Source organism: Oryctolagus cuniculus, chromosome 11 (assembly GCF_964237555.1).
Source record: "Oryctolagus cuniculus chromosome 11, mOryCun1.1, whole genome shotgun sequence".
Classification (NCBI taxonomy): domain Eukaryota; kingdom Metazoa; phylum Chordata; class Mammalia; order Lagomorpha; family Leporidae; genus Oryctolagus; species Oryctolagus cuniculus.
Window position 1 is genome coordinate 24,346,990 of NC_091442.1, and position 22,247 is coordinate 24,369,236.

The 22,247-nt window shown below is 51.5% G+C and overlaps 1 protein-coding gene across 2 annotated transcripts; it reads left to right on the forward strand.

Annotated features, from left to right (window-relative positions):
* The first annotated feature begins 1,988 nt into the window (after positions 1 to 1,988).
* On the forward strand, positions 1,989 to 22,031 carry PXMP4 (peroxisomal membrane protein 4). 2 transcript variants are annotated; one of them, XM_002710800.5, is made up of 4 exons: positions 1,989 to 2,288; positions 10,098 to 10,160; positions 13,175 to 13,373; positions 20,292 to 22,031. In XM_002710800.5, the coding sequence occupies exons 1-4, from the start codon at positions 2,176 to 2,178 to the stop codon at positions 20,553 to 20,555; spliced, it is 639 nt and encodes a 212-aa protein (XP_002710846.1). In that variant the 5' UTR covers positions 1,989 to 2,175; the 3' UTR covers positions 20,556 to 22,031. The 2 variants fall into 2 exon arrangements, with proteins under 2 accessions (XP_002710846.1, XP_069908055.1); XM_070051954.1 differs by lacking the exon at positions 1,989 to 2,288 and adding an exon at positions 2,592 to 2,775.
* The last annotated feature ends 216 nt before the right edge of the window (positions 22,032 to 22,247 follow it).

Genomic DNA, 22,247 nt, shown 5'->3' on the forward strand with positions numbered 1-22,247 from the left:
GCTTTTTTGTGCCTCAGTTTCCCATGGAACCTGCCTCATAGGGTGCTAGGAAGATGCAGCGGCCCCTGAAGCATCCAGGAAACAATCGTGGTGCCCAGGAAGCAGTCCTGAGGTGCTCCTCACCTACATGTCAGTCCTCTGGGCAAAGTTGAATAAACAGAGCCTGCCCTGAGGAACTGAGGTGAAATTGTTCAAGTGTCGCCAGGCACTGAGTGTTCCCATTATGGCTTCTCTTTAGCCTGAGCACCTGTGAGGAATCCTTGCGAGAAGAAACTTACTCCCAGCGCAAGTGAAAGGTAGAACCCAGGAAGAATTTGCGGGGGTGGTTCCCAAATACCCAGTGCCAATGAGGGCCAAGTGTCAGGGCTGAGTGACTCACTCTTCAGGGTGATACTTGTACAAGTTCTGCTAGGGGCGTGGCAGGCCTCCCACGAGGGTGGCAGGGGCCCAGTACTTGGGCCATCGGCTGCTGCTCTTCCCTGGCCTTTAGCAGGGAGCTGGATCAGAGGTGGAGCAGCTGGGACTCGAACCAGTGCCCATATGGGAGGCCAGCGTTGCTGTCGACAGCTTAACCCAGTACGCCACACCACCAGCCTCCTATCTGGGATTCCTTGATCCCTGGGATACAAAAGGACTCATCAATGGTCCCAACGTCTCAAGGAAGAAGTTTTAAAAGTGCCTCTTTCCCATTCCTTGAACTGCTCTGCTCAGCTCCAAAGCCATCTTTTCTGCAGCTCCCTGGCTCGAGGCACGGGGTGTGCAGAGGCTCAGATCACACCAGGCTGAAGCGTCCAATCCCTGCGCGTCTCGGCTGACTGCGAGCAGATTGCATTTCAAGACTCTTCACTGTGGACATGCCCTGAACTTTCACTTTCGTGCTTCCTACCTTGTGTGGTTGCTGAACTGAAACCAGCAAATGCCCTCATGTCCTAAGAGGCTTCGGCGCTCCGAGATTCATATCTTTGTGTTAGCAGTTACCAGCTTAATAATCAGCCTGATCACTACTCAAGTGTTTAAGTATCACAGAGCTTTTAAGAGAATACTTTTGTGTATTATCTAGAATAGTCACTGTTTTCAGTGACAAATTAGACTACCATTATTTAAAAAAGAAAAGAAAAGAAAAGAAAAGAAAAGAAAATTCAGTTCCAGTGATAAAATACACCCAATATTCTCTTCTTCTCCGACTTTTGACAACAATATTGCAGGTAGATACGACATGGCCAGAATACCAGAGGTGGCCCTCACAAGTCACAGCCACCACTCCATATGTAGCAGTCACCCAACAGGAACCTCACACAGTAACATAGTATGTAAATGTCACCCATCCATGGCACAAGTGCTTGGGCCCTGCACCCACATGGGAGACCTGGAAGAAGCTCCTGGCTCCTGGCTTCGGATCAGCGCAGCTCCAGCCGTGGCGGCCATCTGGGGAGTGAACTGACATAAGGAAGACCTTTCTCACTGTCTCTCCCTCTCACCACTGTCTGTAACTCTACCAGATAGATAGATAGGTAGGTAGGTAGATAGATAGATAGATAGATAGATAGATAGATAGATAGATAGGAGGCAGGGGCTGATCTCGCGAGGTCGTCTGTCGCCGGCCTTGGGAAGGAGTTTGTACTTTAAGTGGAAGCCGTTGAGGGTGCCGTGGGATTTGCGCTCCGAGAAGATCTCTGTGATAAGGACTGCACGGTCGGAATTGTCCTGTGTAAAGACGAAACCCGGTCTTCCCGGTGTCACCACCTAAAAGTCACCCATCCCAGCTCTGAGGAGGGTGGCTCCTCTCCCAGCAAACGCCCTTTCTGCCAAGTCCACAGGTGACACGCCTCCCTCCGAACCTGAGGCGAGGGTGGACACACCCCTAAGGAAACTGCCTTATGATTGGACAATCCCAGGCGTGTGACTTTCTTGAGACGTCAGAGCCCACTGTGATTGGTTAGAAGCTCTTCCTTCGCTCCCAATCAGACAAGTATTCCGAAGTGCGAGAGAAGTCTCATTCGCTCCGTAGACGGTTGCGTTCTGTGATTGGCTTTCCTTGTGTGTGTGACAGCCGATTCAGCCTATGGGAGCAAAGCCGAGGCGGCGCTGCCCAGGCACTTTGGGCAGTGCAGCAGGAACCAGGGGCTGTCAGTGCGAGTCCAGCTCCGTCCCTCAACCTCGCGCGCGTCCCGCGCTATGGCCGCCCCGCCACAGCTGCAGGCTCTGCTCCTGGCCGTCAACACGCTGCTGCGAAAGCGCCGCTACCACGCTGCTTTGGCGGTGCTTAAGGGCTTCCGGAACGGGGCCGTGTAAGTGGGACGTCGGGCCGGCAGGGGCCGAGGGGCGGGCCTGGCATGGGTCGGAGGTGCCAGTTCGAGGCCTGGCGCCGCCGCACTGGGCGCCCTTGAGCAGCGCTCGCATGCTCCTAGGTCTCACTGTGCACCATCCGTGCAGCGGGAGCTGGGTTTTGGGTACCGGGCACCTTGCCCGGTCTGATCTGGGGCTCCCACCGTGCTGTTTCTGGGTCCTCCGTGTATTACAACCGAGCCTCTCCTTGCCAGCTGCTGTATTCCTTCATTTGGGTCTGGTTGACGCCGCCTCATGGTGTACTCTTGGCCCTGTCAGGCCTCCATGGCCACCTCTGCATAGCTGGGAAACTGGACTCTGACTCTGGCCTCCAGCAGGCAGGTGGACGCCTCTTGCCTATGCTCCCCACATGCCGCTGTCCATGGGCTTCCATCCTGCGTCTCACGCCTCATCTGTAGGACTCCAGCGCTAAGTCCCCATGTGGCACCGGTATGTCTGGGCGTGACAATAGGTGTAAAAGAAGCTGGGGAAGCTGATCTCACCCTGGCCTTCATACCTGCAGGACGGGAAGTCTGGGGGTCTTTTTGCCTGGGTGATGCCTGGAAGGGGGCTTGGCCTCCTTTAAACCTCAAGCAAGCATTGATTGAGGACCCAGCGTGCCAGAGCTGGGGACAGAGCCACCCAAGCCTGAGAAGGCCCCGTGTCTCCCTGCAGCCGGCATCCTCATGGCAGCAGGGCTCAGTGGTGAAGATGTGGACTGCCCACTGCCTCCCACCTGGGAGGTCTTGGGGTTGTCATTTCACCTCAACTTCTGTGGCATGGGCAGGACGAGAACACTGATGCTATCAGATGATTGGCAATATGTGCGAGATGTCTAGCACAGCACCTGTGTGTGTTTAACCGTTGGCTGTGTTCCTATGTCACATTCACCTGATGTCCACCTGGATTACCCCCTCACCTTTTTTAAAAAATATATACTTTTTAATTTATTTGAAAGGCAGAGTTACAGAGAGAGGAGAGAGAGACAGACAATCTTCCAACTGCTAGTTCACTCCCCAAATGGCTGCAACAGCCAGGGCTGGGCCAGACTAAAGCCAGGAGCTTCTTCTGGGTCTCCTCTGTGGGCGCAGGGGCCCAAGGACTTGAGCCATCTTCCACTGCTTTCCCAGGCACATTAGCAGGGAGCTGGATCGGAAGTGGAGCGGCTGGGTCTCAAACTGGCGCCCATATGGGATGCCGGCACCGCAGGCTGAGGCTTGACTTGCAGCACCAGCCCCACTCCCTCACCTCTTTGAGGACTCTGCTTAAGGGTCATTTCCTCACTGAGACCCTCCCTGAACGCCCCACCTGATGTTTCTCTGTAGTGTTGTCAGCATCTGACACTAAGCAGTTCAGTTATATATCTTGTTTTTATAATGCGTCTCTTTCACTACAAAGTGAGCCTCATGAGGACAGAAATTTCTCTGCTTTGTTGCTCAGTGTATCCCCAGTACCTAGCATATAATAGGCTCTCAAATAGTTGTTGAATGTATTAGGAAGTGTGCATGGTGGGAGTTGCCATTGTTCCATTTTCCGGATGACTAAACTGTGGCTCAGAGAAGTAAACTCATTTGCTCAGGGTCACATCCCTTGGCCTGGGTTGGAGCCAGGATTCAAACCCAGGGCTGCCCAATCCCAAGGCCGAGCTGTTGGCTTCCATGGACACTCAGAGTCAGGTAGAAGCTGGTTCCGGCTGAGTCTGACCAGATCCTATCAGCCACTCCTGGTGTGAGCAGGGTGCGGTGGACCCTGAGATTATTACATCAGCGGCCCCTTTGCCGGGTATTCACAGGGCAAAGTAAGAGGGAATAGGAGCCACATAATCCTGCCGCCAGCAGGCATTGCCCAATGTTGACTTTGTACACCCGTCCCCACTCCAGCTCTCCCTGCACCTCCCGTGGGCCTTCCAGGCCGGGGCAGGCGCTTTCTGCAGTCAGGCCCTTGGGCTGCAATCCCAGTTGCTTCATTTTAAAAGCTGAGCAGTCCTTCGCTTCTGGCCTCGGTTTCCTCTCCTGCACAATATAAGCGACAGGCATCCATGCAGAGGTGCTCTCGGGCAGTGTTCCCGTTGCTGGCTAGTGCTGAGACGCTGTGCTCGTCTCTGTGGATCTCGAGTTCAAGAGGAGAGACTGACAACTAACCGACTATACCACGGGTGGGTATTTGGCTTGGGACGCCCACATCCCACGTTGAAGTTCCTGGGCTCAAGACGGTTCCTCTTCCGATTCCAGCGTCCTGCAAATGTGCACCCTGGGAGGCAGCAGGTGGTGGTTCAAGTACCTGGGCTCCTGCCACCCGTGTGGGAGATCTGGGTGGAGTTCCAGGCTCCTGGCTTTGGCCTGGCCCCGCCCTGGTTGTTGTGGGCGTTTGGGGAGTAAACCAATGGATGGAAGATCCCTCTCTGTCTGTCTCTGTCTCTCTTCATTCCAAATAAAAATTAAATAGTTAAAAAACTGTAAACCATCATGACAATACCAGGTGATCAGGATGCTTCACAGAGGAGGTGATGGTGACATTTTTGAAGGAGGTGATGGTGACGTTTTTGAAGGAGGTGATGGTGACATTTTTGAAGGAGGTGATGGTGATATTTTTGAAGGCTGCTTGGAGTTTGTCAGAGAGAAAAGGGCATCCAAGGTAAGGCAATGGCTTGAACAAAAGCCCAGAGGTGGAATAGAATATGCTGACTGTGATCTGCTCAGGGAGACCAACATGGATGACTGAGATACATGACCTTTGTAAAAAAAAATTTTTAGATTTATTCATTTATTTGAGAGGCAGAGTTACAGAGAGAGGGAGAAAGGGAAAGACAGAGAGAGAGAGATCTTCCATCTGTTAGTTCACTCCCCAAATGTCTGCAACAGCTGGAGCTGGGCCGATCTGAAGCTAAGAGCTAGGAGCTTCTTCCAGGTCTCCCACATGGGTGCAGGGGTCCAAGCACTTGGGCCATCCTCCACTGCTTTCCCAGGCCGTTAGGGAGCTGGATCAGAAGTGGAGCAGCTGGGACTTGAACCAGTGCCCACATGGGATGCAGTTGCCACAGGCAGAGGCTTAACCTACTATGCCACAGCGCAGACTACAAACTTTGTATATTTTAAGTTACTTTGATATTCACCTCTACATATTTTATTTGTTTATTTGAAAGACAGAGTTATGAGGCCGGCGCCGCAGCTCACTAGGCTAATCCTCTGCCTTGCGGCGCCGGCACACCGGATTCTAGTCCCGGTCGGGGCGCTGGATTCTGTCCCGGTTGCCCCTCTTCCAGGCCAGCTCTCTGCTGTGGCCCGGGAAGGCAGTGGAGGATGGCCCAAGTGCTTGGGCCCTGCACCCCATGGGAGACCAGGGTAAGTACCTGACTCCTGCCATCGGATCAGCGCAGTGCGCTGGCCGCAGCGCGCCAGCTACGGCGGCCATTGGAGGGTGAACCAATGGCAAAAGGAAGACCTTTCTCTCTATCTCTCTCTCTCTCACTGTCCACACTGCCTGTCAAAAAATTAAAAAGAAAGAAAGAAAGAAAGAAAGAAAGAAAGAAAGAAAGAAAGAAAGAAAGAAAGAAAGAAAGAAAGAGTTATGAGAGAGGCAGAGAGAGAAAGATCTTCCATCTGCTGGTTCACTCCCCAAATGGCTGTAATGGCTGGGGCTGGGCCAGGCCCCAACCAGGAGCCAGGAACTCCATCAAACCACCTCTAAGTATTTTAATATGCATTTATAAAAATAAGAGCATTCTCCCATGTGGCTAAATTATGCTGACTGCATTGAATAAATTAATGCTAATTCTATAATAGTGGCTGTCACCTGGTCGGGAGTCACGTTGTCCCCGTCGTCCCACGAAGGTGCTCTACAGGTAGTTTGTTCAGGCCGAGGCTCTCCGGAACATCGCGCTGCACTGTGATGATGTCCTGCAAGTCCTGTCTAATCCAGGCGTCCCGTTTCCCAGGAGTGATGCTGTGAACAGGAGAGTGACCTGCTCCCGTCTGAGTGTGAGGGCTTCAGGGAGGGGCTTGGCAGGGGTAGGGAGTTTGGGGTACTGTTCAGAGTGCGTCTGGGGTAGAAGGAAGGCCCTTTTTTTTTTTTTTTTTTTTTGACAGGTAGAGTTAGACAGTGAGAGAGAGAGAGACAGATAGAAAGGTTTTCCTTCTGTTGGTTCACCCCCCAAATGGCCACTATAGCCAGAGCTATGCTGATCCGAAGCCAGGAGCCAGGTGCTTCCTCCTGGTTTCCCACGCGGGTGCAGGGGCCCAAGCACTTGGGCCATCTTCCACTGCTTTCCCAGGCCACAGCAGAGAGCTGGATCAGAAGAGGAGCAGCCAAGACGTGAACCCGTGCCCATATGGGACGCCAGCACTGCAGCAGAGGCTTAGCCCACCATACCACAGTGCCGACCCCTCCTGTTTAAATTAGCTAACACATTTACTAAAGACAGAAAAGGTTAACCGGCGCCTCGGCTCAATAGGTTAATCCTCCACCTAGCGGCGCCGGCACACGGGGTTCTAGTCCCGGTCGGGGTGCCAGATTCTTTCCCGGTTGCCCCTCTTCCAGGCCAGCTCTCTGCTGTGGCCCGGGAGTGCAGTGGAGGATGGCCCAAGTGCTTGGGCCCTGTACCCCATGGGAAACCAGGAGAAGCACCTGGCTCCTGGCTTCGGATCAGCATAGCTCTGGCTATAGTGGCCATTTGGGGGGTGAACCAATGGAAGGAAGACCTTTCTATCTGTCTCTCTCTCTCATTGTCCATTCTGCCTGTCAAAAAAAAAAAAAAAAAAAAAAAAAAGGTTAGATGCTAAAGCTTCCTGCCTGCCTCATCGCTGTCACAGTCCCCTCACCTGGAGGCCACCTCTTATTCATTCTCACGTGTCTTCCTGCAGAAACAGGAACCATGCAAATACCTATACTCCTCCCTATATTTAGTTTTCAGATTTTTATTTATTAGAGAGAGTTCTCCCAACTGCTGGTTCACTCCCCAAATGCTCACAACAGCCAGAACTGACCCAGACTGAAGCCGGGAGTCGGCACTGGTTGGAGTCCTGACTGTTCTGCTTCTGATCTGGCGTCCCTGCTAATTCTCCTGGGAAGGCATTGATGGATACGCCTACACCCACCTGGGAGACCAAATGGAGTTCCAGGCTCCTGGCTTCAACCTGGCCCAGCCCCAGCTGTTGAGGCCATTTGGGGAGTGAGCCAGCAGAGAGAAGATCTCTCTTTTTCTCTCTATCAATCACTCTGTCTTTCAAATAAATAAGTCTTTTAAAAATGTTTAATGACTTTAAAAGCAATGCACAGGCTGGTGCTGTTGCTCACTAGTCTAATCCTCTGCCTGCGGCACCAGCACACTGGGTTCTAGTCCCGGTTGAAGTGCTGGATTCTGTCCCAGTTGCCCCTCTTCCAGGCCAGCTCTCTGCTGTGACCCGGGAGTGCAGTGGAGGATGGCCCAAGTGCTTGGGCCCTGCACCCCATGGGAGACCAGGAGAAGCACCTGGCTCCTGGCTTCGGATCAGCACGGTGCACCAGCCGCAGTGTGCCGGCCACAGCGGCTATTGGGGGGTGAACCAATGGAAAAGGAAGACCTTTCTCTCTGTCTCTCTCTCACTGTCCACTCTGCCTGTCCAAAAAAAAAAAAAAAAAAAAAAAAAAAAGCAATGCACAGATAATTTTGGCATTGTAGAAAAGTTGTGGTCTTGTAGGCCGGAGGACCCTGTTAATAAACTGCACTGTAGCATATCCCCCCAGCCTGGTGTTCTCATGCACTTTACAAAGTCAAGGTCCTCCTAGGTAGAATATTTGGAGAGAGGTACATTTTGAATAGGTAGAAGGAAATATGTGTTACTTAGTGACTGTTTTTAAGAATTCCCACCTCTGCCTCTGGCCCAGCTCCCTGCTAATGCTCCTGGGAGCTACCAGATGACGTCTCAAGTACTTGGGACCCTGCCACCCATGTGGGAGACCTGGATGGAATTCCTGGATCCTGGCTTTGGCCTGATCCAGACCTGGTTATTACAACCATTTGGGGAGCAAACCAGTGGATATAAAATCTCTCTCTCCCCCTCTCTCTGTCACTCTGCCTTTCAAATAAAATAAAGAAATAAAAAGACAACAACAAAAAGATGGACCAAACTAAAGGTAGAACCTCCCAGAAATTACTTTCCTTCGTGGATCATTTAGGACTATACTGGAAATCAGTCAGCAGTCATCTGTTGAGCACATACCGTATGTCAAATACCGTGCAGGGCACCAGGGACTGTGCAGGGGAGGAGCCAGACTCCCAGAGGCCACAGCAGCAAGTGAGCCGTGAGACTGGGAGTGAAAAGTGATGAACACATCACCTGGAGCATCCCAGCTGGGACCAGGGAGCTGAGGGAAAGGAGGCTGTGCAAGGAGTAGGCACAGGGGACTCAGGCACAGGGAGCGGTCTGGGCCAAGGTCGGGAGGTAGAGAGGAAGCTGGTGGTCAGAGGAACCCCAGGAAGGCCAGGGGAGCTGGAGCAGGATTCAAGGGGCACGCAGAGAGGTGAGCAGGGGCCAAGTCCTGTAGCACATTTTTTTCTTTTAGATTTATTTACTAGAAAGGCAGAGAGAGAGAGAGAGAAACAGAGACATCTTTCATCCGCTGGTTCACTCCCCAGATTGCTGCAGCAGCTGGGTCTGGGCCAGGCCAGTGCCGGGAGTTCCTTCCTGGTCTCCTGTGTGGGTGCAGAGGCCCAAGCAGTTGCGCCATCTTTTGCTGCTTTCTTAAGAGCATTAGCAAGGAACTGGATCGGCAATGGAGCAGCTGGCCTCAAACCTGCGCCCATGTGTGACGCTGGCATCGCAGGAGGAGGCTTAACTTGCTCTGTCACAATACTGGCCCCAAGTGGTTTTGTTTGTTTGTTTGTTTGTTTGACAGGCAGAGTGGACAGTGAGAGAGAGAGACAGAGAGAAAGGTCTTCCTTTGCCGTTGGTTCACCCTCCAATGGCCACCGCCTGGAAGAGGGGCAACCGGGACAGAATCCGGCACCCCGACCGGGACTAGAACCTGGTGTGCCGGCGCCGCAAGGCGGAGGATTAGCCTATCGAGCCACGGCGCCGGCCGTGTTTGTGTTTTTGAAAAGATTTATGTATTTATTTTGTCTATTTGAAAGGGAGAGTTGGGGGGTGGAGAACAGACAGAGAACGAGGTCTTCCACCTGCTGGTTCACTCCCCAAATGGCCTCAATGGCCAGAGCGAGGCCAGGCAAAAGCCAGGAGCCTGGAGGTTTTTCCCCACCGTGGGTGCAGGGCCCAAGCACTTGGGCCATCCTCCACTGCTTTCTCAGGAGGGAGCTGGATTGGAAGTGGGGCAGCCAGGACTTGAATCCATGTGAGATGCTGGCATCGCAGGTGGCGGCTTAACTGGCTATGCCACACACACCGGCCCCAAATTTATGATTTTAGAAGGAGAATCTGCCTGCAGGGGGACCATCAGACGGAGCCAAGGGAGCAACTCCACAAAGCCAGTTGAGCAGGAATGGTGGTGACCTCTTACCCACGTCATCTCCTACCGCTGAATCACAACCAGCGCCCCAAGACTTCACCTCCCTTTTACAGATGGAGAAATGGAGGCTCCGCAGAGTGACAAGCCCGAGGCTGCACCACCAGGAAATTTAGAGCTGGAATTTGAATTGAGAGCCAACTGCGAAGCCAGCATTACTTCTCCAAAAGTGGTGTTGGCGCGAGGGGTGGGAACAAGGGGCTGCAGGGAGCAGCCAGGGCAGGGGGAACTGGGCGCCGCGATGCCCTGGTAACTGCCTTCCTCTGTTCCTACAGCTATGGAGTCAAAATCCGGGCCCCTCACGCGCTGGTCATGACCTTTCTCTTCAGGAGCGGCAGGTACGTGCCCTCTCGGGATGCCCTGCCAACTGGGACAGAATGGGGTCAGCTCCCAGGGCCGGGGTGGTTGCAGTAGCTCTGTGGCTGGATCTAGCCTGTCCCCATCACACCTCTGACCCATTGCCTCTGCCTAGAATATGCCCCTGGCTCCCCAGTGACCTTCCAAAGATGCCCAGCTGCCCAGCCCGGCCTTCTGCAGCCTCGCCTGGGCCGTATCCGTGCAGGGTGCACCCCCGGCTGCCCGTGGCACCCTACAGAACCTGCCACCAGCCCACACACGTGCCCCTGCAGTGCTCAGGCACCGCCCCTTCCAGGAATGCCCTTTCCTCTCCCCCCTGCCTTTATTTCCCTCCTGGCACCCACACCTGTTCTCTGAAGAGCTCATTGGCTGGGAAGCTGTCCCTGACCTCTAACACTGCTCAAGGCACTTCTGGGAAAATGTCTTCTCATGGAAACAGGTGTGGAGACTCACCTAGGGCTTAGAGGGGTGGCACTCGGCCAGAGTTAACCTTCAAGATTTTCCCTTTTGTTCTTGGTTCTAGTATTCATTTTGGTTTTTAGCGCTCTGAATTTTTTTTTAAAGATTTATTTATTTGTTTGAAAGGTAGAGTTACAGAGAGGTTGAGGCGAAGAGAGAGAGAGAGAGAGAGAGAGAGAGAGAGAGAGAGAGAGGTCTTCCGCCTACTGATTCACTCCCCAGATGGCTGCAATGGCCCGAGCTGTGCCAATATGAAGCCAGGAGCTTCTTCTGGGTCTCCCACACAGGTGCAGGGGCCCAAGGACTTGGGCCATCTTCCACTACTTTCCCAGGTCATAGCAGAAAGCTGGATCAGAAATGGAGCAGCAGGGACTCGAACTGGCTCCCAAATGGGATGCCGGCACAGCAGGCGGTGGCTTTACCCTCTATGCCACCACTGTGCCGGCCCCTGAATTTTTTTTTTTTTTAATGAACTCATTCATTCAGGACAGCAAGGAACAAAACCAACCAGCACTCTTGGTCCTCCCAGAGCTTATGGTCTTGCATGGGGTAGTGGAAAAGAAACAGAAGGAAGGTGTGTGGTGCCTTGGAAGGTAATAGACACAGCAAAAGGCAAAACAGGAGCAGGGATATTAGGGGAGGGGAGTGGAGGTGGGGGAGGTGGGGAGGGCTGCAGAGTTCAGTGGGCGTGGTCTCTGGGGGGGTGACATTGAAGTGAAGCACTGTGGGGGGGGAGTGCAGGAATGCCGGGTGCAAGGGTCCTGAGGTGGGATCCTGCCTGGTGGGTGTGAGGAGGCTGGAGCAGAGGAGTTAAAGGGGAAGGCAGACAGAGGGGAGACTCAGGGCAGTACCTGGGATTCGTCCTGCCCAGATTAAGCTGTGACGGAGTCTGGCTTTTCCTTTAAAGGAAGCAGGAAATCATAAGGAGGTGCCCGTGTCTGACTTTGCTTTTAACAGTGTGAAGGTCAAGCATTTAGGAACAGGTTGGTGTGGTGAGGGGAGCACACGGGCAGAAGTAGGTGTGCAGTAAGTGGGGTGTTGTGACAGTGGATTAAGCTTGCGACACTGGAGTCCCATATCAGGGTGCTGGGTCAGTTCACAGCTAATGTGCCTGGAGGGTATCTGCATTTCAAATAAATAAATAAATCTTAAAAAAAAAAAAAGACTCAGGTGAGCAATAGTAGTGGCTGGGACCTTGGTGGTGGCCGTGGGGTGAGGAGTGTGGCCAGTCCCTGGGACCCCTTTGAAGGCAGGGTCCTTAGTGACATTGACAAGCTCAGGAGTTCACAGGGAAGTCTAGCCTTCTTGCAGAGAACTGAGGGGCGAGACCCAGGCCGCAGCCTGGTGGACTGCCGCACGGCCAGGTGGCCCCCAGACTCCCGGAGGGCACTTGGGTTTGCCTTCTCCTTGCTGCCCCCTAGTGGTCTTGAAAAGATCAACTGAATCACCTGCTGTGCTCACCTCTCAGGATAAAGACAAAACTCAGCATGACTCCACTTCCGCCCCCACCCCCCATCTTTCTCTGTGACAGTGTCCTTTGTTGTCCAGGTCCCATCTGTCCCCGGGCCCCCGGGTCCTTCACAGGTGCTGAGTGCCCTCTTGACTTCATCGACTCCTCTGCCTTCTGCAGATCCCAGGACCGTCTCTTGTTAAATGAAAAATTTGGCCCTTATAGTTATTTATTTCCTTAATTTTTATTTATTTGAAAGGCAGAGAAATAGAGAGGGTGAGGGCAGGGGGAGAGACAGAGAATCTCCCACTTGCTGGTTCACTCTCCAAATGCCTACAACAGCCCAGACTGAAGTCAGGAGCCTGGAACTCAATCCAGGTCTCCCATGCGAGGAGCAGGGACCCAAGCATTTGGGCTGCCACCTGCTGCCTCTCAGGGTGTGCTTCAGCAGGAAGCTAGAATTAGAAGTGGAGCTTGTTCTAGAGCCAGGCACGCCAGTGTGGGATGAGGGCATCCCAAGCAGTGTCGTAGCCGCTGAGCCATATACCCGCCCTGTGATTAGTTCACGTTCCCTTCTCCCTCAGATCCTCCGCCCCGTGAGGGCAGCGAGCAGATTTGTTTTTTCTCCAAATTGAATCCCAGATCCAGCACACAACAGGGACTCACTTACTCATTCCTTCACATATTCACTCAAAAAAAAAAATATATATATATATATATTTATTGAGCACCTACTGTGTTCCAGGCCCCATTCTGGACCCTGAGGATGAACCAGCCAGATCTAGGCCCTACTCTGTGGCAGCTTCCACTGGGTGGGGCAGGGGTAGGGAAAGACAGTGCCGGAGCATCTGCATGACAGGTGGTGACGAGGGCTGCAAAGGGAACGAGAAGCAGGATAAGGGGACGGGATGTGATGGGCATTCTTCTGTGTGGAGAGGTCAGGGAAGGGTTCTTTGAGGAGGTGGCATTCAGTCAAGGTCCAAATGTGGTCAGCGGGCAGCCCTGAGGACAAAGTGGACAGAGGCTGCGAGCTCTTTGCCTGGTGCAGCGGGCCTGCACTCATGGGGGCTCCCTATGTTTGTGCAGCCTCCGGGAGAAGCTACGGGCCATCCTGCAGGCCACGTACACCCATTCCCGGAACCTGGCCTGCTTTGTGTTCGCCTACAAGGGTCTCTGTGCCCTGCAGTCCCGCATGCAGGGCAAGACCCACCAGGTGCACTCATTCCTGGCTGCCTTCATCGGGGGCTTCCTGATATTTGGAGACAACAATAACATCAACAGCCAGGTAAAGCTCGCTGACGTGGGCTGGGGGCTTGGACGCGGTTCAAGTAGAGATGGGGGGGGGATGAAGACAATGAGCCCCTGGCTGTCTGCCATGCCTGAGCTCCGTGATCCACCAGGCCCTGTGTGACCCTGGGAAATTCACTTCCTCCCTCCTTTTCCCCTTGGTAAACCAAGCAGCTTGTTGGAATTCCATGGCTCCTGTAACATGTGTGCTGCTCTCTGGCGTAAAAATTTTCTTTTCCTTCTTTTTTTTTTTTTTTTTTTTTTTGACAGTACAGTTATAGACAGTGAGAGAGAGAGACAGAGAGAAAGGTCTTCCTTCTGCTGGTTCACCCCCCAAATGGCTGCCACGGCCGGTGCTGCGCCGATCTGAAGCCAGGAACCAGGTGCTTTCTCCCAGTTTCCCATGCAGGTGCAGGGCCCAAGCACTTGGGCCATGCTCCACTGCCTTCCCAGGCCACAGCAGAGAGCTGGACTGGAAGAGGAGCAACCGGGACTAGAACCGGCGCCCATATGGGATGCCGGCACCACAGGTGGAGGATTAACCAAGTGAGCCAGGGCGCCGGCCCCTCCTTTTCTTTTTTCTTTAAAAAAAAAAAAAGAACTTTATTTTCACTTTATCTGAAAGGCAGAGAGACAGAGAGAGGTCTTCCATCTGCTGGTTCACTCCCCAAATACCTTCAACAGTTGGGACTGGGTCAGGCTGAAACCAGGAGCTTGGAATTCCATCTGTGTCTCCCACATGGGTGGACCGTAGTACCTGAACACACTACTTCCCAGGTATACATTAGCAGGAAGCTTGATCAGGAGTGGAGGATCCAGGACTTACTCTGATATGGGAGCAGATGTCCCCCGGGCAGCTTAACCACCACACCACCCATGTACCCCAAAGACTTAAAATAAAACCTAACAACTCTCTGTAGTGAAATGTGGATAAAATGACCTTAAAGTAAGAGTTTCATAAAATAGTACACTCAAAAGCTTGTCTCTAATCCTGTGACTCACCCTTTGACTGGGTTCAAATTCCTTTTTTTTTTAATTTTTAAAATTTTTTAAAGATTTATTTTATTTATTTGAAAGACAGAGTTACAGAGAGAGGTAGAGACAGAGAGAGAGAGAGAGAGAGAGAGAGAGAGGTCTTCCATCTGCTGGTTCACTCCCCAAATGACCACAAGGCCAGAGCTGAGCTGATCTGAAGCCAGGAGCCAGGAGCTTATTCCGGGTTTCCCATGCGCGTGCAGGGGCCAAGGACTTGGGCCATCTTCCAATGCTTTCCCAGGCCATGGTAGAGAGCTCGATGGAAAGTGGAGCAGCCAGGACATGAACCGGCACCCATATGGGATGCTGGCACTGCAGGCCGCAGCTTTATTTAACCCACGGCACCACAGTGCCAGCCCCACCCCTTTTTTTTTTTTTTTTTTTTAAGATTTATTTATTTACTTGAAAGTCAGTTCCACAGAAAGAGAAATAGAGGCAGAGAGAGGTCTTCCATCTGCTGGTCCACTCCCCAGCTGGCCACAATGGCCAGAGCCGTGCTGATCTGAAGTGTGGTTCCCCCATGCGGGTGCAGGGGCCCAAGGACTTGGGCCATCTTCTACTGCTTCCCAGGCCATAGCAGAGAGCTGGATTGGAAGTGGAGCAGCTGGGACTTGGATGGTACCCATATGGGATGCTGGCACTGCAGGCGGTGGCTTTACCCACTATGCCACAATACCAGCCCCTCAAATTCCTTTTTTTTGTGAAATGGTGATGAGTGATGAAGCTAATGCTAGTTGCTATTTTTTTAACATCCTTTTGAAAAGTGAAAAGCTGGTAATCCCTCTGTTTGTCTCCACCAAATTCCTTAAATATTGTTAAATTACACCAATAATTTTTATTTTCATGTTTTAAAATATGCACACAAGGGGCATAGTAGGTTACGCCTCCACCTGCAGCACCTGCATCCCATGTAGGTGCCAGTTCTAGTCCCGGCTGCTCCATTTCTGATCCGGCTCTCTCCTATGGCCTGGGAAAGCAGTAGAGGATGGCCCAGGTCCTTGGGCCCCTGCACCGGTGTGGGAAATTCAGAAGAAGCTCCTGGCTGCTGGCTTTGAATTGGCTCAGCTCTGGCTGTTGCGGCCGTTGGGGAGTGAACCAGCAGATGGAAGACCTCTCTCTCTGTCTCTCCCTTTCTCTGTCTGTAACTCTACCTCTCAAATAAATAAATAAAATCTTTTTTAAAAAATGCACACAGGGGCCAGTGCTGTGGCTCAGTGGGTTAAAGCCTTGGCCTGAAGCGCCGGCATCCCATATGGATGCCAGTTCGAGTCGCAGCTGCTTCACTTCCGGTCCAGCTCTCTGCTGTGGCCTGGGAAAGCAGCAGAAGATGGCTCAAGTCCTTGGGCCCCTGCACCCATGTGGGAGATCCCAGAAGAAGCTCCTGGCTCCTGGCTTTGGATCGGCACAGCTCCGGTCATTACAGCCATCTGACGAGTGAACCAGTGGATGGAAGACCTCTGTCTCTCTGTTTCTACCTCTCTCTGTAACTCTGTCTTTCAAATAAATAAAATAAATCTTTTTTTAAAAATGCACACAAATTAAACAGTTTATCAAAATTCGCAGGATGCAGTGAAAGCAATATTTGGGGGTATCCATAGCATTGAATGCATGTACTAGTGGAAGAAGATCTAAATCAATCAGAGCTTTCACCTTAGGAAATTTTTTTTTAAAGATTTCTTTCTTTATTTGAAAGGCAGCGTTAGAGAGAAGGAGGCACAGAGAGAGATCTTCCATCCACTGTCATTCCCTACACTGTTGAGGCTCGGCCAGACCTAAGCCAGGAGCTTCATCTGGGTCTCCCACATGGGTACAAGGGCCCAAATACTTGGCCCGTTGGCTGCTGCTTTTCCAGGTTCATTATCAGGGAGCTGAACTAGAAGTGGAGCAGTCAGGACTCGAACCAGTGCCTGTATGGGATGCCAGCATTGCAGGCAGTGCCTTAACCCAGACCGCTTTAGAAGAGGAAGAGCAAACTAAATCCACAGGAAGCAGAAGCAGCAACAAAAATCAGAGCAGAAATGTATGAAATTGGAAACAGGAAATCAAAAGAAAGTCAGCTAAAGGAAAAGCTGGTTTCTTGAAAAGACAATGAAATCGATAAGCCTCTAGTAGCTCCCTAAGAAGAAAGGGGAGGATTTACCACCTTCACAAATGAAATGGGGCCATCGCTACAGATCCCCTGGGCACTAGAAAGATAATAAAGAAACGCTGTAAGCAACCATGTGGTCACAAACTTGATAACCTACATTCCTTGAAAGACAGTCTGCCAAAGTCATCTAAGAAGGCAACAATCTGAATAGTAGACTGTCCACCAGGTAGGCACATCGGTAGGTGCTCGGAGATACGCTGAAGTCAGATAGTAAGTGAACAGGACAGTCCCCAGCCCAGCCCAACTCTCAAGCCACGGTCAGAGCCAGTGACTGGGGTAGCCGTTGTGGCTCAGCAGATGGAGCCACCGCTTTGCAATGCCTGCATCCCATATCTGAGTGCCTGGCTCAGGTTCCAGCTGCTCTGCTTCCCGGCCAGCTTCCTGCTAATGCATCCCAAGGAGCAGCAGATCCTGGCCCAAGTGGCAAGCCCCTGTCACTCATGTGGGAGACCAGGATGGAGTTCCTGACTCCTGGCTTCAGACTGGTCCAGCCCTGGCTGTTGTATCCATTTGGGGAGTGAGCCAGTGGATGAAAAACCTCTCCTCTCTGTCTGTCTGTCTGTCTCTCTAGCTCTTTCTTTCAAATAAGTAAATGCACCTAAAAAAGGAAAAGAGAAACTGCCAAACTTTTCCAGAGTGACTGTACCATTTTATGTTCCCACCAGGAATTTACAGGTGATCTGGTTTCTACCCACCCTAGCCAGAATTTGATTTATCACATTATTTACTTTAGCTATTCTGATAGATGTATGTACAGTGCAGTGCTAGCTCACTGCGGTTTTAATTTGCATTTTACTGATGGCTAATGATGTTGAACGTCTTTTCATGCGCCTTTTTGCCATCTGTGTAACCTCTTTAGTGAAATGTCTCTGTGTATCTTTTGCCCATTTTCTTTTTTTTTTTTTTTATTTTTTAAGGAAAACAAATTTCCCAAGTACAACTTTTGGAATAAAGTTATTCTTCCCACCATATCAGCCCTCCCACCTACACTCCCACCTTCTCCTCCTCCCTCTCTCCTTGCCAGTCCCATTCTCCATTAAGATTCATTTTCAATTAACTGTACACAGAAGACCATCTCTATACTATGTAAAGATTTCAACAATTTGCACACACACACACAGAGAGAGAACTGGTTTTGCAGTTAACTCTTAGTATAACTCATTGAGGACAGAGGTCCTGCATGGGGAGTTAGTACACAGTGATTTTTGTTGTTAACTTAACAATTAATACTCTTATTATGACATCAGTGACCACCTGAGGCTCTTGAAATGAGCCTTTTAAGTCCACAATCTCTGTCAGTATTTGGACAAGGCCATAAACAAAGTAGAAGTTCTCTCCTCCCTTTAGATTAAAGTATATTCTTCTTTGATGGCCACTTCTTTCCACTGGGGTCTCACTCATAGAGATCCTTCATGTAGGACATTTTTTGCCACAGTGTCTTGGCTTTCCATGCCTGAAATGCTCTCATGGGCCTTTCAGCCAAACCAAGAGGCCTTAAGGGCTGATTTTGAGATCACAGTGTTACTTAAAACAACTGTCATTCTATGAGTCTGCTATGTGCTTTTGCCCATTTTCTAATGGGATTTTTTTTTTTTACTATTGAGTTTTGAGAAATTTATTTTAAAAGATTTTTTTTTTTTTTTTTTTTTTGACAGGCAGAGTGGACAGAGAGAGAGACAGAGAGAAAAGTCTTCCTTTTTGCCGTTGGTTCACCCTCCAATGGCCGCCATGGCTGGTGCGCTGCGGCCGGCGCACTGCACTGATCCGAAGGCAGGAGCCAGGTGCTTCTCCTGGTCTCCCATGGGGTGCAGGGCCCAAGCACTTGGGCCATCCTCCACTGCCTTCCCGGGCCACAGCAGAGAGCTGGCCTGGAAGAGGGGCAACCGGGAAAGAATCTGGCGCCCCGACCGGGACTAGAATCCAGTGTGCCAGCGCCGCTAGGTGGAGGATTAGCCTATTGAGCCACAGCGCCGGCCAGATTTTTTTATTTATTTGGAAGGCAGAGTTACAGAGAGAGAGATATCTTCCATCTGCTGATTCACTTCCCTAATGGCCACAACGGCTGGAGCTGGGCCCATCTGAAGTCAGGAGCCAGGAACTTCTTCCAGGTCTCTCACATGGGAGCAGGGGCCCAGGCACTTGGGCCATTCTTCGCTGCTTTCCCAGGCCATTAGCAGGGAGCTAGATCGGAAGAGGAGCAGCTGGGACTCAAACAAGCACCCATATGGGATGCCAGCACCGCAGTTGGTGGCTTTCCTGCCATGCCATAGCTATGGCACCGGTACCCAAGAATATTTTTTTAAGGTGTATTTATTTGTTTGAAAGACAGAGTGACAGAGAGGGAGAAAGAGAAGGAAAGGGAGAGATCTTCCATCCTCTGCTTCACTCCCTAAATGGCCACAACAGCTGGGGCTGGGCTAGGCTGAAACCAGGAGACTGGAACTCCATTCAGGTCTTCCACGTGGGTGGCAGGGTCCAAGCACTTGGGCCATTGTCCACTGCCTTCCCAGGCACAGTAGCAGGCAGCTGGTTTGGAAATGGAGCATCTGGCCGGCGCCGCGGCTCACTAGGCTAATCCTCCACCTTGCAGCACCGGCACACCGGGTTCTAGTCCCGGTCGGGGTATGGGATTCTGTTCCGGTTGCCCCTCTTCCAGGCCAGCTCTCTGCTGTGGCCAGGGAGTGCAGTGGAGGATGGCCCAGGTGCTTGGGCCCTGCACCCCATGGGAGACCAGGATAAGTACCTGGCTCCTGCCATCAGATCAGCGCAGTACGCCGGCCGCAGCAGCCATTGGAGGGTGAACCAACGGCAAAAGGAAGACCTTTCTCTCTGTCTCTCTCTCTCACTGTCCACTCTGCCTGTCAAAAAAAAAAAAAAAAAAAAAAAGGAAATGGAGCAGCTGGGTCTCAAACCAGCACTCTGAGGTGGGATGCAGGTGTTGCAAGCTGTGGCCTAACTCACTGCGTCTCAACGCTGCCCCCTTGAGAATGTTTTGAAATATTCCAGATCCCAACACTGTCAGATACAGGTTTGTAAATATCTCCTCCAGGTCTCTCGCTTTTCTTTCCCTTCTCTTCATGTGGGCTTCCACAGAGAAAAATTGTAAGTTTTTGATGAATTTTTTTCCTTTTATGGATATATTGTTGGTGTCAGATTACTTTTTGCTTTGAACCACATAACTGTATTTTTTTAATTTCTAAAGAAAAAGTAAAATAAAGCACATAAGTAGGAATATTAAAATGTCCACTATATCCCACTTGCAATCATCTTTTTTTTTTTTCAAGACTTATTTCTATATTTATTTGAAAGGCAGACTGATAAGGATAGACAGAGATCTTCTATCTGGTTCACTCTCCAAGTGCCCACAGCAGCCAGGGCTGGACCAGGCCAAAGCCAGGATCCAGGAACTCCACCCAGGTCTTCTAGGTGAGTGGCAGGGGCCCAAGTCCTTGGGCCATTATCTGCTGCCCTCCCAGGCACATTAGCAGGAAGCTGGGTCAGAGCTGAGCAGCCAGGATTTGAACCAGGACTCTGATATGGAATGTGGATGTCCCAGGCAGCAGCTTAACCCACTGCACCACGAGGCCCTCTCCTCACTTCCATTCATCTGGTACGTCAACTTAGGAAAACCCTGAGCCGGCGCACAGTGGTCGCCCCAGGGCACAGGAGAAGCAGGAAGAAAGTTACCAGTAGCCGGGCCCTCCAGTAATCCCCGCTGTTCTCTCCCTGCAGATCAACATGTACCTGACGTCACGGGTCCTGTTTGCGCTGTGCCGCCTGGGCGTGGAGAAGGGCTACATCCCTGAGCTCAAGTGGGACCCGTTTCCGCTGCACACCGCGGTGGTCTGGGGGCTGGTGCTGTGGCTCTTTGAGTATCACAGGTCCACACTGCAGCCCTCGCTGCAGTCCTCCATGACCTACCTGTACGACGACAGCAACGTGTGGCACGACATCTCAGACTTCCTCATCTACAACAAGAGCCGCCCCTCCAAGTGACGCAGCCCGAGGTGCTGGCGGGGGCTCCTCCGCCCCACAGGCTCCAGGCAGTGGCGAGCTGTGGCTCGAGGTCTGGCTCTACCAACAAACCTTCCCAGAGAATTCTGACTTCTCAGAACCACGGCCTCACACTCCGCCTCGTGTTACCCGAGGGCTCCACTCGCCCGGGCAGAAGCACTGGTCTGCAAGTCCTGGGAGGTACTCGAGTGGCGGAGCAGGGGGCCAAATCGGGCCGAGGAGGCTCAGGCTTGGTTCCCACTGTGCTGCTAGGATCAGGGCAAAGCCACTCCCGCCTCTGGGCTCCTGGGCTCATCAAGCTCAGAGGAGGGCCCTGAGACCCCTTTCTGGTGGGTGCCTTCTTTCTCCACTGTTCTTATGTCATGGAGGGTGCTTTGCTGGTAGACCGTGGGTTACAGCTGCTTGTGAAAAACATGGCACTCCTCACTCAGGTGTTGTTTTCCTGCAGAATTTCTAGAGCCCCACTGTCCAATAGAAACACGTGAGCTGTACATGCAATTGGGATTTTTCTAGAAGCCACTTTAAAAAGGGTAGGAGGCAGCAGGTGACATAAAACTTAATTATAGGTTTTAACCCAGCATTTTAAAATGTCATCATTTTAACAGATAATCAGCATAAAAAAATTAAAGAGATATTTTACATTCTTGTTTCTGCTAAGTCTTCAAAATCAGAAGTGTGTTTTTACCTCCAGCACACCTCAGTTTGGACAGGTGCTCATAGCCACATGTGGCCAGTGGCCACCACGTTGGGCAATAAAGACTAGGAGGACTTCCGTCCTCACAGGAGATTCTAGTGGACAGTGCAGATCCGGAGCTAGGGCGCATAGGTTGGAGCGCCGACACCACCAGTGAGTAGCCTTGGGGCACGTTCTCAGCCTCCCCAACCCTTGGAGTCTCAGAAAATGAAAATAATTATTACAGCACCCGATGGCCACACTGGACTCGTGCAGCCATAGCTGCTGCTCTTCTGCCGATTACTTCCACCTAGCGAGTTCTTCCTCCCCCGGGCGCTTTCCGTGCTGTTTTTAATCCATGTCGTGACCTTGCAAGCATTTCTCATCCCTGTCTCACAAAAGTGGGAACTGAGGGTCAGAGAGGGAAGGTAACTTGTCCAAGGTCATACAGTGAACATGATAGCCAAATCAGGATTTGAACCCAGACATATCTGATTTTAAAGCCCATTTTTTCTTTTTTCTTTTTTTTTTTTTTTTGGTTTGTTTTTTTCAGTGCCTTGCTTTAAATGGAGAAAGCTAAGCCGTGTTATGGTGTTATGCAAATGTTTGCTAGTTATAGGATCTGGGCTGGAGAGGAGTGGGTGCACACTCGTGCCTCCAGGGACCTGTGGTGGTATAAATGGAAATATTCAGGGTGCTACACAGCAGGGCGTGATGGGGACGTGTGTGCCAATCTGATGTTTCTATTCAACCATCCCAGGACATTAAACAAGTCTCCAAGAAAATTCTGGTCCGTGACTTACCAACGTGAGACCCTTGGTCTAGTAGGAATACTTATTAATAGTCTTAGCGCACCGATCTCTTTTTATATCTCAGATGTTACTGATAGAATCGTGCATGTGAGTCACTGGAGATCTTACCAAGGTGTAGATTCTGATTCAGGGGGCCTGTGGTGGGTGGGGCCTGGCAGTCTGTTTGCATTTCTCTGCCCTGCTCCCAGG

What these genes read in the sequence shown, in the direction of transcription:
- PXMP4 (XM_002710800.5), top strand. Translation starts at nt 2,176, where the DNA reads ATGGCCGCCCCGCCACAGCTGCAGGCTCTGCTCCTGGCCGTCAACACG. An exon ending in GGCTTCCGGAACGGGGCCGT is followed by an intron (nt 2,289 to 10,097) that starts GTAAGTGGGACG and finishes CTGTTCCTACAG; the next exon opens with CTATGGAGTCAAAATCCGGG. An exon ending in ACAATAACATCAACAGCCAG is followed by an intron (nt 13,374 to 20,291) that starts GTAAAGCTCGCT and finishes CTCTCCCTGCAG; the next exon opens with ATCAACATGTACCTGACGTC.